The sequence below is a fragment of the Drosophila erecta genome, unplaced genomic scaffold (assembly GCF_003286155.1).
Source record: "Drosophila erecta strain 14021-0224.00,06,07 unplaced genomic scaffold, DereRS2 tig00000092-arrow-pilon, whole genome shotgun sequence".
NCBI classification, from domain to species: Eukaryota; Metazoa; Arthropoda; class Insecta; order Diptera; family Drosophilidae; genus Drosophila; species Drosophila erecta.
The window spans coordinates 10,473,845-10,487,068 of NW_020825207.1; the positions used below are offsets into that span (position 1 = coordinate 10,473,845).

Consider the following 13,224-nt stretch of genomic DNA (forward strand, 5'->3'; position numbering starts at 1 on the left):
TACATACATATGTACATATACATAGCTTAGAGTGGTCCACTTTACTTTCGGGTGGACTTATGTGTAACAAAAAAATACCATTAAAAACCATATACAGACTCACTGGAAATTTGATGCCCTGCCAGATTTTTGTTTACTCTTTGTTATTTGGCGCTATGAATCTTATGTATATTCAGCATTAATTTGTGGCCTCTTTTGAGGTCTGGTAACCGTTTGAGAGTCCTCTACTCATGGAGCCTCAGTTCGTTTTTCTAAGCTGCAGAAAAAAGACCAACGCTGGGGTCAAAAATACTATGATATAAGATATTATTTATGGTACCTAAAACCAATAAAAGGTATAAATCTAACAAATAGATGCTCCAAACATAGCGTTAAGTATTTGTTATTATAATATATTGTAGATCTTAACATGTTCCACTCCAAGTATGAGTACTCCTTCATGTTCGAGTGCTCCGGATGCGGAAGTAAATTCCTAGGAATGCCCTACGACGGCGAGTTCGAGACAATGTGGCAACAGATCGGTGAAGAACTCCGTTCCAGACATAATCGGTTCCTGGACATGCCGTTCGATAGTGGATTTGAACGGATGTGGCGGCAGGTCAGAGAGGAACTGCAACGGGAACGGGAAGATAACCAATTGGCACTCTGTTTCCAGCGGAATTTGACCCTCTACGGAAAGGAGGAAGGGGAAGTCGGCCAACTTGAGACTTTTATTGAACGCAGATAAAACATATTCAATTTTATTGAAAGGCATGTTATTGTTTAAAATACGTATGTATGTCTATTAAGTATGCATTGTCAAGATTACGATCGGTTTGGTTAAAATAATTTATTGTTCTCGGAATTGGTTTCAATGTCGAATAGGTCAAGCAGTGACTTGCCATCGATTGGAAAAAGATAATAAAAAAGCCTTAAAATAGTTTACGCATTAATTATTTCCCTCATCTCTTGATCAGAATAAAAATCAGACGTCATTCTAGGGAGTCTCCTAACCGTTTGCTACGCAGACCCGCATCTGAAACTCTTACTACTTTCTGTTCATGGCTCCTCGTTTCTTGTTCCTGACTTGACACTCAGTTTAGAAACCCTAATCTGTTTAAGTAATTTTCGATCGGTTTGAATTTTTGCAAAATGGCACTAAATCTTCAAGTTGTTCCCGAAATTCTCAGAAGACCGCTGTGGATAAGTTGGATCTGGATTGCTGGGCAGAGGTTCGATAAATTGCAAGTCCGTTGCTTTCGAAACGGTTGAACATCAAACGCGTTCTCTGAAAACCTGTTGCCAAGGACCTTTGACTGGTCTTAACAGGATTAGGTGGTACGTGCTATTTCTAGGATAAAGGATTTTGTTAATGATTTATTCTCTCTCTCTCTCTTGTTCTCTTATTTGGATGCAAGTATTTCTCAGTTGTTGCTTTGTTTCTTCGCAATTTCGCTAATACTTTTAACTGCCAGCTACTGCTCCTCCTCCTGTTTCTTACATTCTTGTGCTTGTGTGTAGTCAATTGTCTGATGTGATTTTTTCAACTATCAATATACTTATAAATTAGAAAAACAGCGCAACTCGTTCGACTTCCGCGGCTATCGGCCCGGAACTGCTGATTCTAGGTGGACTTAGACCTGATTGATGGGCGCGTATCGGTGCACCTTCGGTTGCTTCAGATGCTTGGGCTCCTTCTGCACCTTGCTGGTGGGCTTGACGATGTCCTCGCTCAACTTCTGGTATACGAACGAGTTCTTTGAGGCCAGCAGCGCCATGCGGTAGCGCTCGCCGCGCTTGCGCAGCACCACGTAGATCACTCGGGCGGTGGAAAGCACGATCATCAGCAGGCAGAAGGACACGACGATCAGTGGGACCACCAGGTCGTAGGAGAGTTCGCCGTGGAAGATCACCTTCTCGGTGAACTCATCCGACTCCTCGCTTGCGTTGTCGAAGCCCAGTTTCTCTGAAAAGGTATATGCTACGATTGTAATATGTTCTATAAGCGAATAATTGGCTGACACTTACCAAGCAGGAACTTATCACGAGTCTCCTGAGAAATGTCCACTTCCTCAGCCTGGATACCATCGTTCTTTAGTACTACCTTCAGCTCCGAGGTCTTTTCAGAATCGATCTTGGCGTTGGCATTCTTCTTGGCCTCCTCGAAGCGATCATCATCGTTGCTGTCATCATCATCGTCCTCATCGTCGTCATCATCCTCCTCACTGTCATAGTCACTGCTGTCCTCCTCCTTATCCTCGCCGCCATTGTTCAGGTTTTCCTCGTCAGCATCTTCCTCAGGCTTCGCGGTTTCCGTGCTGACCGATCCCTTCATGATCTTCTGCATGCTGCTCAGTCTGCTCTTGTCCAGCACACTCTTGTCCAAGACACTCAGCAATTTAGCCTCATCCTCGTCCAGCTTCTTCTCGCTTTCCTTCAGACGCTTCTCCAGCTTGGCTTCGGCACTGTCGGCCTTCTTTTCGTCCAAGAGATCTGATTCTTCAGCATGCTTGCACACCTCGTGGGCCAAAGACGCCCAACCGGCCTGAGCCTGGGTCTCCAGCTGCACAATGGTGGCATCATCCTCCAGATTAGCCAGCACGGGCAGGCGCCTGGGAGTCATCTGCATCTGCAGGGTGACGTAGCTGATGAAGTCCTGGAAGTCGCGAGTGCACTTCAGCGGATTGTTGGTGATATCCAGGGAGCGCAGGTTCTTGAAGCTCTTTACATCCTCCGACGAGATCTTCTTGATCAAATTTCCAGAGGCGTTGAAGCTGCGCAGGCTGTCAAAGATCTTATAGCCCACACCCAACTTGCGATCGGAGAGCAGGGTGGTCAGCTCGCAGTCATTGACGTCCAGGGAACGGAGCTGGTGCAGCGGCAGGAAGAGGCGTACGGACAAGCGGCTGATGGGATTTCCAGCCAGACTCAGCTTCGTCAGCTCTCCGTTGTCCATGAAGATGAGATCGTCTATGCGGGCGATCAGATTGTTGCTCAGATCCAAGTCAATCAGCTTGTGCAGTCCAGTGAAAATCTCGCGTGGCAGATGATTAATGTTGTTCCAGGCCAACTTCAAGGTGGTCAAATGCGGCATCGTGGAGAAGGCCTTGTGACCCAGTGGACCGATGGCGCAGTTGGAAATATCCAGGTAGTAGACGGTGAACTCACCGCTGTAACTCAGGAAGCCATCGGTGGGCAACTGGCTCAGGCGAGGATTATCGTTCAAACGGATTACGTCCAGCTCTGAGTTCTTGAAGAACAGCATTCCCGAGATCTGGTCCAGATCGTTGATCGACAGATCGATGTGGCGCAGGTTCTTCAAAGTAAGGAACGAGTCCGGCTGGATCTTCTTAATGCCATTGCCCTTGAGGTTCAGATTGGTCAGACCAGGCATCTTGTCGAACATACTATGGTGCACTTGCACAATGGAGTTAAAGCTCAGGTCCAGCTGCTGCAGATCCGTGGTGCCGAAGTGCAGATCGCCATTGAAGGTATTGTACTTCAGGTGCAGTATGGACAGGGTGGTGCCATTGAATATTTCGCGAGGCAGTTCGGTCAGCGAGTTGTAAGACAGATCCAATTCCTCCAGAAGTGTAACCTTCTCAAAGGCCTTCTCGGGCAGTTTCTTGAGACTGTTCTGGCTCAGGTTGATGTAGACGACATTGGACAGCTGGGAGAAGGCCTTGGGATTCAACTCCATAAGGTTGTTGCGCGAGAAGTCCAGCTCCTCAATGCTGGAAGACTGCAGAGTTACAATTGATTAGAGCTAGCTTACAAGATACGGTTTTTAATAACACCCACCTTCAGCAGATAGTGAATGCTGGACATCACACTCAGGTCGTTACCCGAAATGGTGAGCATGCGCAGTTTCTTGTTCGCAACAAAGGTATCGGGATTGATGATGGCCAAGCCCACATCCGTCAAGTTAACAGCGTACAGCTCGTTCAGTCCGTGGAAGGCCTCGGCATGCAGGTACTCCAAGGTACAGTTGGCGATCTTGATGGAAGCCACATTCTTAAGGCCCAGATTCAGGAAGAAGTTGGGTCCCATCAGGATGGGGTACTTGGGACCCACATTGGCCACAACCAAGTCCGTGATGTCAGAGCCAAACTTCTGGATGCCCATATCAAGTCTGCTACAGGTGGCCACCAGATAGCTGTTGACATTCCGGTCACACTGGCAGAATCTTGGACAGGGCACGTCTTCGCTGAATACGACTTGCTCATTATCTGTCAAAAGGTCATCAGAGCCGTCGTCCTCTTCATCATCGTCATCCAGGTCCTCGTCGTAGTCATATTGGGAGTCGCTATCGATATCATTTGCACTTTGTTTGCTCTTTTGGTCGTTGGACTTGCTCTGTAAAGCAGGGAAACGTATTTATTTGAATTTGATCCAAGAAGGATGACTCAAGAAGTATACCTTGGGCTTCGAGGAGATGGCATCCACAATGGGCTGCAGCTTGGGGTTGCTCTTAGCCTTCTTGGGACTCGTGGAGGTCGTCTCGTTCTCGTCATCGAAATAGTTGTAATCATCTTCGTAGGAATAGTAGTCGCTGTCGTCGGTGTCGGTGGAGTTCTTCTCCCCGGCCTCAACGGTGGAATTGAGCATCTTGTTGAAGTGCGGGTCCTCAGCCAAAGCCTGGCTGTGCTTGGCCGCCTCCATCAGATCCTTCAAAGCCTCCTCGCTGAGGGACTTCTCGGTGCCGGCGGATGTGGTCTTCCTTGTGGGGCTCTTGGTGGTCGTCTCCACGGGTAAATTCTTTACCTTGGGGGTGGAGATCTTGGGCAGACTCTCGGCCGGGCTCACCTCCTCTCCGGAGCTCAGCTCGTTTTCCGTCAGATCATCGTGGATGAAGTGGATCCTAGGCCCCACGGTATTTGAGTGGCTGGCGTGGATAACCGCCAGGCTCAAGACCAGCAGCAGGACCCGCCTGCACGTCGACTGGCGACCCATTTTTCGGTAGATGGGCAAACTGAAATGGAGCAGGCAAGACAGTGTTGTACAGTTATGGCCACTTTTTAGAAACGGCAAAAACAGACGACTCACACCCAATGGGGCCGTATCTTATCGCTAATTGCTGGAGTCAGATAAGCAGGAATGCGTTTATTGAATCAACAATATTCTCGGTACTCCAGGGCTGGCCTCAGAATACGCACGTTGTACCAGATCAACGCTTCCTCCAAAATCTCCGATCTGCATGCCAAAATTATGAGCCATGTTGACCGCCCTGCTTATCACTTTTGCATCCGGAGACATCATCATTGACATCATTGGGCATGCTAATTTCATAGCTACACCATGGCCGAATCGACGAATTTCCAAATGTTTGCTTATCGTTTAATGGCAATTGGTTTTGCAGCCCAAATGATTCCTATGCGTATTTTCAACGCGTTACTCAGCATTGGGTAAGAGCAGAATTTGCACTACCTTATCGGCACAGTACTTCCCCTCTAGACTCATCTATTAGTAATGCAGAGACAGATAGTGGTTGGCTTACTCGACATAATAGGGAATCGCTGACTCCCCATCTCGAATGGAGTTGGGGCGTCGTCAGCTGGAACTTATTTATTTATTTGACTTTCGGTTTGCGTGCCCTTTAATAGCAGGCGACTGGTTTGGATACCCTAACTAAATTGATTCCAATCCGGGGAATCCCCACGGCGCGTTTCTTGACGCCAATTAATAACTCGTTTGCTCGCTCGCTGGTTCTGAGAAATCCTCAAAACCAGACTAAAAACTTGACGCTCTCCAAGTGGCTTATGCAATTTACGTCGTTTGGAATGCGTTTTCCAACCATTCGATGCGGTTTCCCTGGCGGATGGCCCTATTGAAAGGCCGCCTGTGTTTGCCTCGTTTTCATGGCAAAGCAAACACATAATTCGAGACCGCGGCTCGCCGAGTGGTAAACAAAGAGCTTTGGGTATTAATGCCTTTCGTAACCAGGCAAACGACCCGGGATCGCGGGAGATCCGACTCCGCCAGCAAAGTGTGAATGCAAAATGCGCAGTTGAGGCGGCCAGAATAGATCGCATTTATCCGGCCAATACACAGTATGGATATGGGAACATATGTACATATGTGCGCACATATCGTGTGTTAGAGCATTTCATTAGACCCCACAGCAAACCGCTTAGCCACCTCCGAGTTTCCAAATTGCGAGTGGGTGTCAGGTTGACTGGGAGCTGGAAGCTGGGAGCTGGCCACAGGCGCGCAGGGAAAACTGCAGTCTCGAGATCGCATTAAACGTGTTTAGGTCTCGCGGCTAACACATTTCATCGGGCCACGACAGACAGCGCTTTTGGGCCGCTTCGAATTGGCTTTGGCTTTAGCTTTGGCCAAGGCGCCGCCGACACTCCGACCATAATTAATTCCGTTTTTGTCATTGCAGCGACACACGTATATATGGATACACAGATGTCCGCTTGAACTGGGCTACACGAGAGCAGACTCTGTTCAAGTTTGGAGAGAAACCGGTAACTGGCACTGGCACTGGCACTGGCCATACTTGTACCTGTATGCAAATACGTTTTCCAATCGGAAACTCGTGAGTTAGCCGATTCATCATATTGCTGCGGCCATCTACAGCTATACAGATCAGACTAGGCGAGATACATCCGATCGGATCCCTCTCCGTAGATCTGTCTCCCCCGCCACCAAATGAAAATCTATAACTGAGTGCTTTGCAGTGTCGTGCATCTAATTAACTTCCAGCTAATGGGGAAATGCTTTCTGAAACTGCTTCTAGAACACCCTGACATTCGATCGAGATAAACCCTGATCTGGCCCTGTCATACCTAATGGCCCGGTACTCAGCGTAACCCGATACGGAAACACTTGGATCGTTTCGTTTAAAGGCACACTTCCCCAGAGTATCCGAGTATCAGGGTATAGCCTAACAAACTGATTTCGAGACTTGATACAAGCCACGATTTGTTTAAACGTAGACGTCTATTCAATTTATTAGTATATTTTGATTGGGCTCCACTGGTGGTATTTCGGTGTTTACCAACGATTCACAGACGGTTGGCATGTGGACGGGTTTGTCAACAGATTAGAATTATAAACGCTTCCCATGAGACCCTCCAACCCACATTTCCGTATCGAGTTACCCAGAATGTACCATGTCATGTGGATTGGACAGCAGATGGGGCCCGGTTATCAAATTGTGCATGGGTGCGTCGATCGAAATTGGAAACTGGGTGCGACCCTTGGCCAGTCAATATTACAAGGTATTTGCTCGAAGTATATGCCCGAAAAAGATCTGCATTCCTTTGGGTAGAGCGATCCCGTTGCTCGGCAAGGTTAGCTAATGAGCCTCGAACTCAGGTAGTTTCGCCTTGATTCCGTCTTACGATCAACTCCAATGTGTCGCTGGCAAATACCAAGAAATATCCAAATGAGTCTGTGTGCGTGGGTAGATAATGATTGAGATGTCTGGGTAAAAATAGCTGGCGTTAACAGGAAGTGAAACGAGAGAAACGGACGTGTAGGTAGAATACTGCATTTTTTCGGGAACTCGTGTATCCCTGAAAGGATATCGATTCATGGGAAGACTGGACAGACAAGCGAAACGGAAATGCCTCAGCTGATGCCCTCACTAGGGTGGTTCAAGCCAATTTCATCCGGCTTTAAAACTGCGGATCACGACATCCTCAAATTTGTTGACCGATTCATTAGCATCACGAGTTACTGCTGATTTTGACGATTTACGATTGTGATTGCGATTTCTTGCTAAAAAATACACCACTGGTCAACTGTGCAGATAATAAATTTCCACTATATAATAGTGTATAGCATTCGTTGACGCCATTCCGGAACATCATTTCTGCAACGTTAATTTTTTGCAGCCAGCCAGTACAATGGACAAGATTGCCCAAGGCGTGCACATAAAAAATAAACACAAAAGTATAAAAAATGCCGACATTTGACCACACAGACTAACACGCAGTTGGCATAAATGTTGGTACAAAAAGGGGGAAACTGTTGGCTCAGAAAGATGGCCAGACTGGTTTTTGGCTGGAAATTGCCACTCGAACGCGCAGCAGATGTGTGAGCCAAGTTAGCCCGGTGGCAGCCAAAACTCTGGCAGATGACTTTACCAGTTACGACAAATTCTTGCTAAAAGCCATTTCAATTCGCTCAAACTCAACCATTTCGAAAGGGAACTTCTAAATAATAGCCGATGGTGTCACGTTCGAGTTGCTTGAACTCTGCGCACACAAAGTGCTCTATTACAATCAAAATAAAGTCGTTAGTCTGTACGTAAATAGTTTAATCGCTATGACTCGTTGTAGTGCCTAGTCTGTACATATTGCCTGTAATAGTAGGCAGTGAGAAGTGCCACAATCAATTAAAATTGCTATTAGATTATGGGAAATCAGTTAGCTTATCTAAGAAGGTCACTGGAGCTTAAAAGAAGAGTGTACTTGCCAAGTCGGCAAACTAATTACACTTGGCGGTCAATTTTGCAGCAGCTGCAAGTTCTTATGAACAAAGCGAAATTGCTCAGTTAAGACCTTTCCAAAACTGATCGTGTAGTAATGCCCCCTGATCGATGGGACTTAAAGCTGCACCTTGTCTGCTGAATTTTTAGCCGATAAAGTGCATTTGCTGGTATCTGAGGAAATTCCCTGCATGGCAATTCAGTTATTAAGACTGCCATAAATTGATTTCAGCCATTCGGATCCGACATTTATGCCTGCTTCCTCGCCTTGCCTGCAATTGCCCTTTGTGTGGATCGATCGGTGCATCGTATATATAGCCCTGAATCTGAAGCAGGAAGCGTTCCATAAATTTAGAACTTAAGGAGGCGCTGCAAATGAGAAACCAGCTTTCAGCGGCGGGGGCGGTTCATTAGCGATATCTGTATCGGATTTCGATCCCAGCTTCCGACTTTTTAAGTGCCGGATAACTCGATTCTAGAAGCACGGCTGTGGCACGACTTTCTGCCCAGCTGGAAGGCTGAAAAGCTGAAAAGCGCTTTTCATTGTGCTCAGTCGACGGAAACCCGATTTGTTTACCCACCCGAGTGTGATTTTAAAAAGTAAAACCGACCTTTTTGCACTAAACTTTGCACTCGAACGAGGCTTTGTTTCCAATAACAAAAGCGTTCCGCCATCACGTATTGGTTATCGGTGGAACGACCGTTTCCAGAGACAAATGCCTGGAATTGTCAACCCGTTGAGCCATCTATATTTATTAATTGTCGAGTGTTAAGTGCCTAGAACTCATCACTGAGTGTTGAAAGGCACTGATCGCGCTGTCAAAAGGCCTGCAATCAGCGTTTACACTCATCAAGTTAAAGGAATTAACAAAGAACGGGTTTGCTTGCCATTTTCAGACTACAATGCTTGTAAAGCCTATCAGAAGATACAGCCAAGGTGAGGTAAAGCTCAAAATTGTCCACTTCTGTTACCACGTAAACAATATTCCTAATTGCCTTATTGGACAGTGATTGGTTCTACATAACATTTACGTTATTGTATACATTTTTGGGTTTTATGCAGCATTTATCGCATAAATGAAGGGCAGGAAGGGCTGCAATGAGTGTCTACCGACGCAGTTGGCCACGTTCCATGTGGCAGGCCGCATTCCGAGCCGCCAAACGGCTGCCACAGCACGTAAGCGCACTCCTCTGAGTCACTTTTAGCCAAGTCTCTCTGCATTTCATTAGCCCTGGCACAGGGGCATATGTGTATCCAAGTCCAATGCGAGACCCTGAACCCAAACTTTGAGGCTGTGGAATCGGCTTAAGATCTGGGGATCTTGAGTTATGGTCAGGCCAAAGCAGATCAAGGCAATCCCGCAAAGAGGTTCGGCGTCCAACGCCCCAAATGCTGGGTTCCAATGTACAATTGCAGAAGAGGAGAAAGTTGCAGTCGCGCTGAATAGGGCCAAAACATTTCCTCAGTTGTCAGCTGGTTTCGTTTTGCTTGGGACCATCGATGACTAATGTTTATGGTCGGAATTGATTAATACTAATGCCACTTTGTCTGACTGTCAGGCTTGATCGATTAGATTCAGGGTTAAGGTAAAAAGTCAACGCAATGTGGGTGCGAAATATGCGAGTCGAGCGTCACGCGCAATTGATCAGCGAATTGCTCGTTCAGCGCCGGTAGAGAATTGCATTTGGCTTTCCCTCGGCGACATAGGTATCCAAATCCATTCATATGACATCATTGTTGGCCGAAGCTGTTAAAATACAACAACCTGGATCGTTAAATCACTCTCAAAATAGTTTGCCCAGCGCTGTTTTCGCATGGCAATCATGTGCCAGAAAAAACTTCTAAGTGAGCCAGAGCAAAGCGGAGACATTGCGCATACGCCACATGTGCCGACACTTAAGTTCTGTGTAAGACACGGCTCTAACCAAGTTTACCCACACACCCAGTTGATCGCAAATGTTTGGCTGGCCACTTAAGCCCAGCTCCAAGCCAAACTACGGCTGTCCATAAAAGATGTGTTTAAGTATTCATAATTCGCCCTCCACAGCCTAGACGTAGAGCTAAGAGCCATACCTCCAAAACTCGCACTCCGACCAATTACCAGCCATGAAACCAGAAACAGCTAGAGCAGAGAGTGCTGTGACCTCATTAACTCTCAACTGGCCCGTGTTTGCTTTTGGCTCTTTATCTGTATAATACGAAGGCACGGGGCTTCGGATGTGTGGATGTATGGATGTGGGTTCCTATGTGCGGCCGGCTTATGCAGCGATTAGATAATGCCCCTCTGTATCAGCCATCAGCCATCAGCTAGCAGCTAGCAGCTAACAGCCGACTGGCGACAGCTTGACACACTATAGGTTGCCGATCCTGCCTCGGATCGAAAGCCCTGCCCAAGAACAATCGCAGGCAAAATTAGCATTCGAAATCGTTTTCCAGGAATTCACAGTGCACTCCTACAAACTGGTTGATTGCGTCTGGAAAAGCGAGTCGCACCTCAAAATTTAGTGCCGAGATCTTGGTGAATTATTTGTGTGCGATGTACGTTTCATTTAAATTCCAGCTTCGTGCTCGCCCCAGCGCGAACATTAAAATTGAAAATCTACTGGAACTGGTTCTGAATTATGCATAGAAATAAATAATTTATCTTTTGAGTCTATTTCGTAGTTTTGGTCTCTGATTAATTGGCCAATAATACAGGAAGCACTCAAAGCCGATTAAAAACGAGTCGCTATGCCCTTTGGACTGACAAAGCAGTACAAACTGGGTTTGGGCCATTCCAATACCCTGTTGGCCGTAAAGTGTGTGGTATATGCAAACTGCGATCATGGTCGAACCTAAACTATATAGATTTATCTCTCCGACTGTGACAGTTGAGCATGTTGTGTTTTTGCAGCAGAGCGTTGAGTTTGTTATGAAGGTGACTTCTTTTTTGAGCAAATGCATTACCGGTTTTCCAGCCCCTTTCCCTCTCGTTTTCCCCCCGATCACTTACTAATACCGATGCGCACGAATACATACACAGGTGTAATCTTATCTACCTGGTGACTCTTGTTGTTGTTGTGAAAAGCAAACGCGTTAACTGTTTTTCCCCGTCTGTTTGGCTTTCCCAGTGCATTTGCCTTTACTTGGCTTAAACGCTTTGGGGTTTTCGGAGTAATTGGGGCAGGGACATTAATTTGGCTCGTCTGATAAGCCAGTGGTAGGTGAACCGAAAATATGATCGCCTTGTTTGCAGAATTTATCGGGATAATTGCGACTCAGGTTTTAAGTTTATATGTCACCACGGCACAGCACCCATACACTCACACACACACACACACAGGAGCAGCTGCAGTTGGCGTATCTGTGTGCCAGAGTTTCGGTATGTTTTCTGAGGTACGCCAGGTACATTCTCGGGTAGCAGATACGCTCACACACACACTTGCAGCGACGGAAAGATACGCTCAGAGAGCGAGACAACTGCTGGACTGCAGGGTGCCACTAGCGTTATCCCACTCCCACTCATGCATTGAATGACGAAATTTTAACACTCGCTTGCACTGCACTTTTATTCCTGCGATGCCCCCTCCCCCGCAGATACTCTTCAACTCCGACTCACGAACTAAAGATACGATCGGATGGCCGAAATCCAGATCGGTACGAGGGAAACTCACCTTATGAGCGGTCTGCTTGCAGACAACTTTTCTCTAAGTGAAGCGGAGTAATCCAAATATTGGTTTTTGATCGCTGGAAGAAACACACAAACTTTATTGGTATTTGGCCGACACTGCAATTGGTAAAGGTGCTTCAGTTCCGCACTGTTTTATGCTTTACGACTTGAGACGCTAATCACGTGCTCGGCTGTTGATTTCGCTGGCTTATTTTGCTTTACCGAGTCGGCTGATCGTGGGATCGCTTTCTATTCTAGCGCGTATTCAACACCTGTTGAAGTTCAAAACTCAACTGAGAGTTCACACTTGTTGAAGATAGTGACGTTGGGCAGTATCGATACATCGGCATCGATGTTTTCAGCGATGTTATATCGATTTGTAAGCGACTATTCCTAGCGATTATGCTTTATAAATTGCGAAGTTCGTGAATTGCTTGCGGCTTTTAGTATGAACATTGGTAAAAACAACACTAACTATGCTTATATGTCTAAAATTTTGTATTGCCCCAATTGCAATTTGAAAATATCGTAATTTCTGGACTATCGCGTTTATTTAGTATTTATTTGAGTTGCCATACCGAATTTTACACGTGTGTATAGTAATGTAAGAATGCGGTAGATGTCGCCACGACTGTCTGCTTGTATAATATATGTAGAATAATGTAGACGAAATGTAATTTACAATGTAAGGTCTGAATTGAGTCTCTGAATTTTTGTTGCCTATCCAAAAGGCGTATCTGTAGGTTTCGACTAAAACTTTATATATTATTTAAAATCTTTGGATTGCTAATTTATTCTTAGTTGCTTTCTCGTGCTTTCCGATTAGATACTTTGTAATAATATATATAAGCCAATTTAAGAACGTATTTCTATACCATATTCTAGCGTATATAGCTGGATATAATTGAAGTACTTGCGCGTGCTATTAACATGATTTTCATTGCCATAACAAAATGAGACTGGTTATTTGCGTTAACATTTTCTCTCGGGAGCCAAGGAGATGTGCGATGTTCCCTTTTGAACGAGCGATCTCAAACTGCCAAAATCGAATCGCGAATAAATGAAAGTCCGCTGCCAAAATTGGTAACTGGTCAACACGGCGTCTGGATGCAGTTATTGTAGCAGTTGGGCATTTGTAGTTGCTGTTGTTGC

At 46.1% G+C, this 13,224-nt stretch overlaps 2 protein-coding genes across 2 annotated transcripts; one reads left to right on the forward strand and one right to left on the reverse strand.

Moving 5' to 3' along the window:
* The first annotated feature begins 1 nt into the window (after position 1).
* On the forward strand, positions 2-919 carry LOC6548466. Its single transcript, XM_001975149.3, has one exon. The coding sequence runs from the start codon at positions 410-412 to the stop codon at positions 725-727; it is 318 nt and encodes a 105-aa protein (XP_001975185.1). The 5' UTR covers positions 2-409; the 3' UTR covers positions 728-919.
* LOC6548465 lies at positions 721-12,399 on the reverse strand. Its single transcript, XM_001975148.3, has 6 exons — positions 12,295-12,399; positions 12,077-12,149; positions 4,399-4,951; positions 3,781-4,335; positions 2,008-3,721; positions 721-1,945 (listed from the first exon to the last, which is right to left on the reverse strand). Exons 3-6 carry the CDS (start codon positions 4,930-4,932, stop codon positions 1,614-1,616), a joined length of 3,135 nt encoding a protein of 1,044 aa, XP_001975184.2. The 5' UTR covers positions 4,933-4,951; positions 12,077-12,149; positions 12,295-12,399; the 3' UTR covers positions 721-1,613.
* Positions 12,400-13,224: the final 825 nt, after the last annotated feature.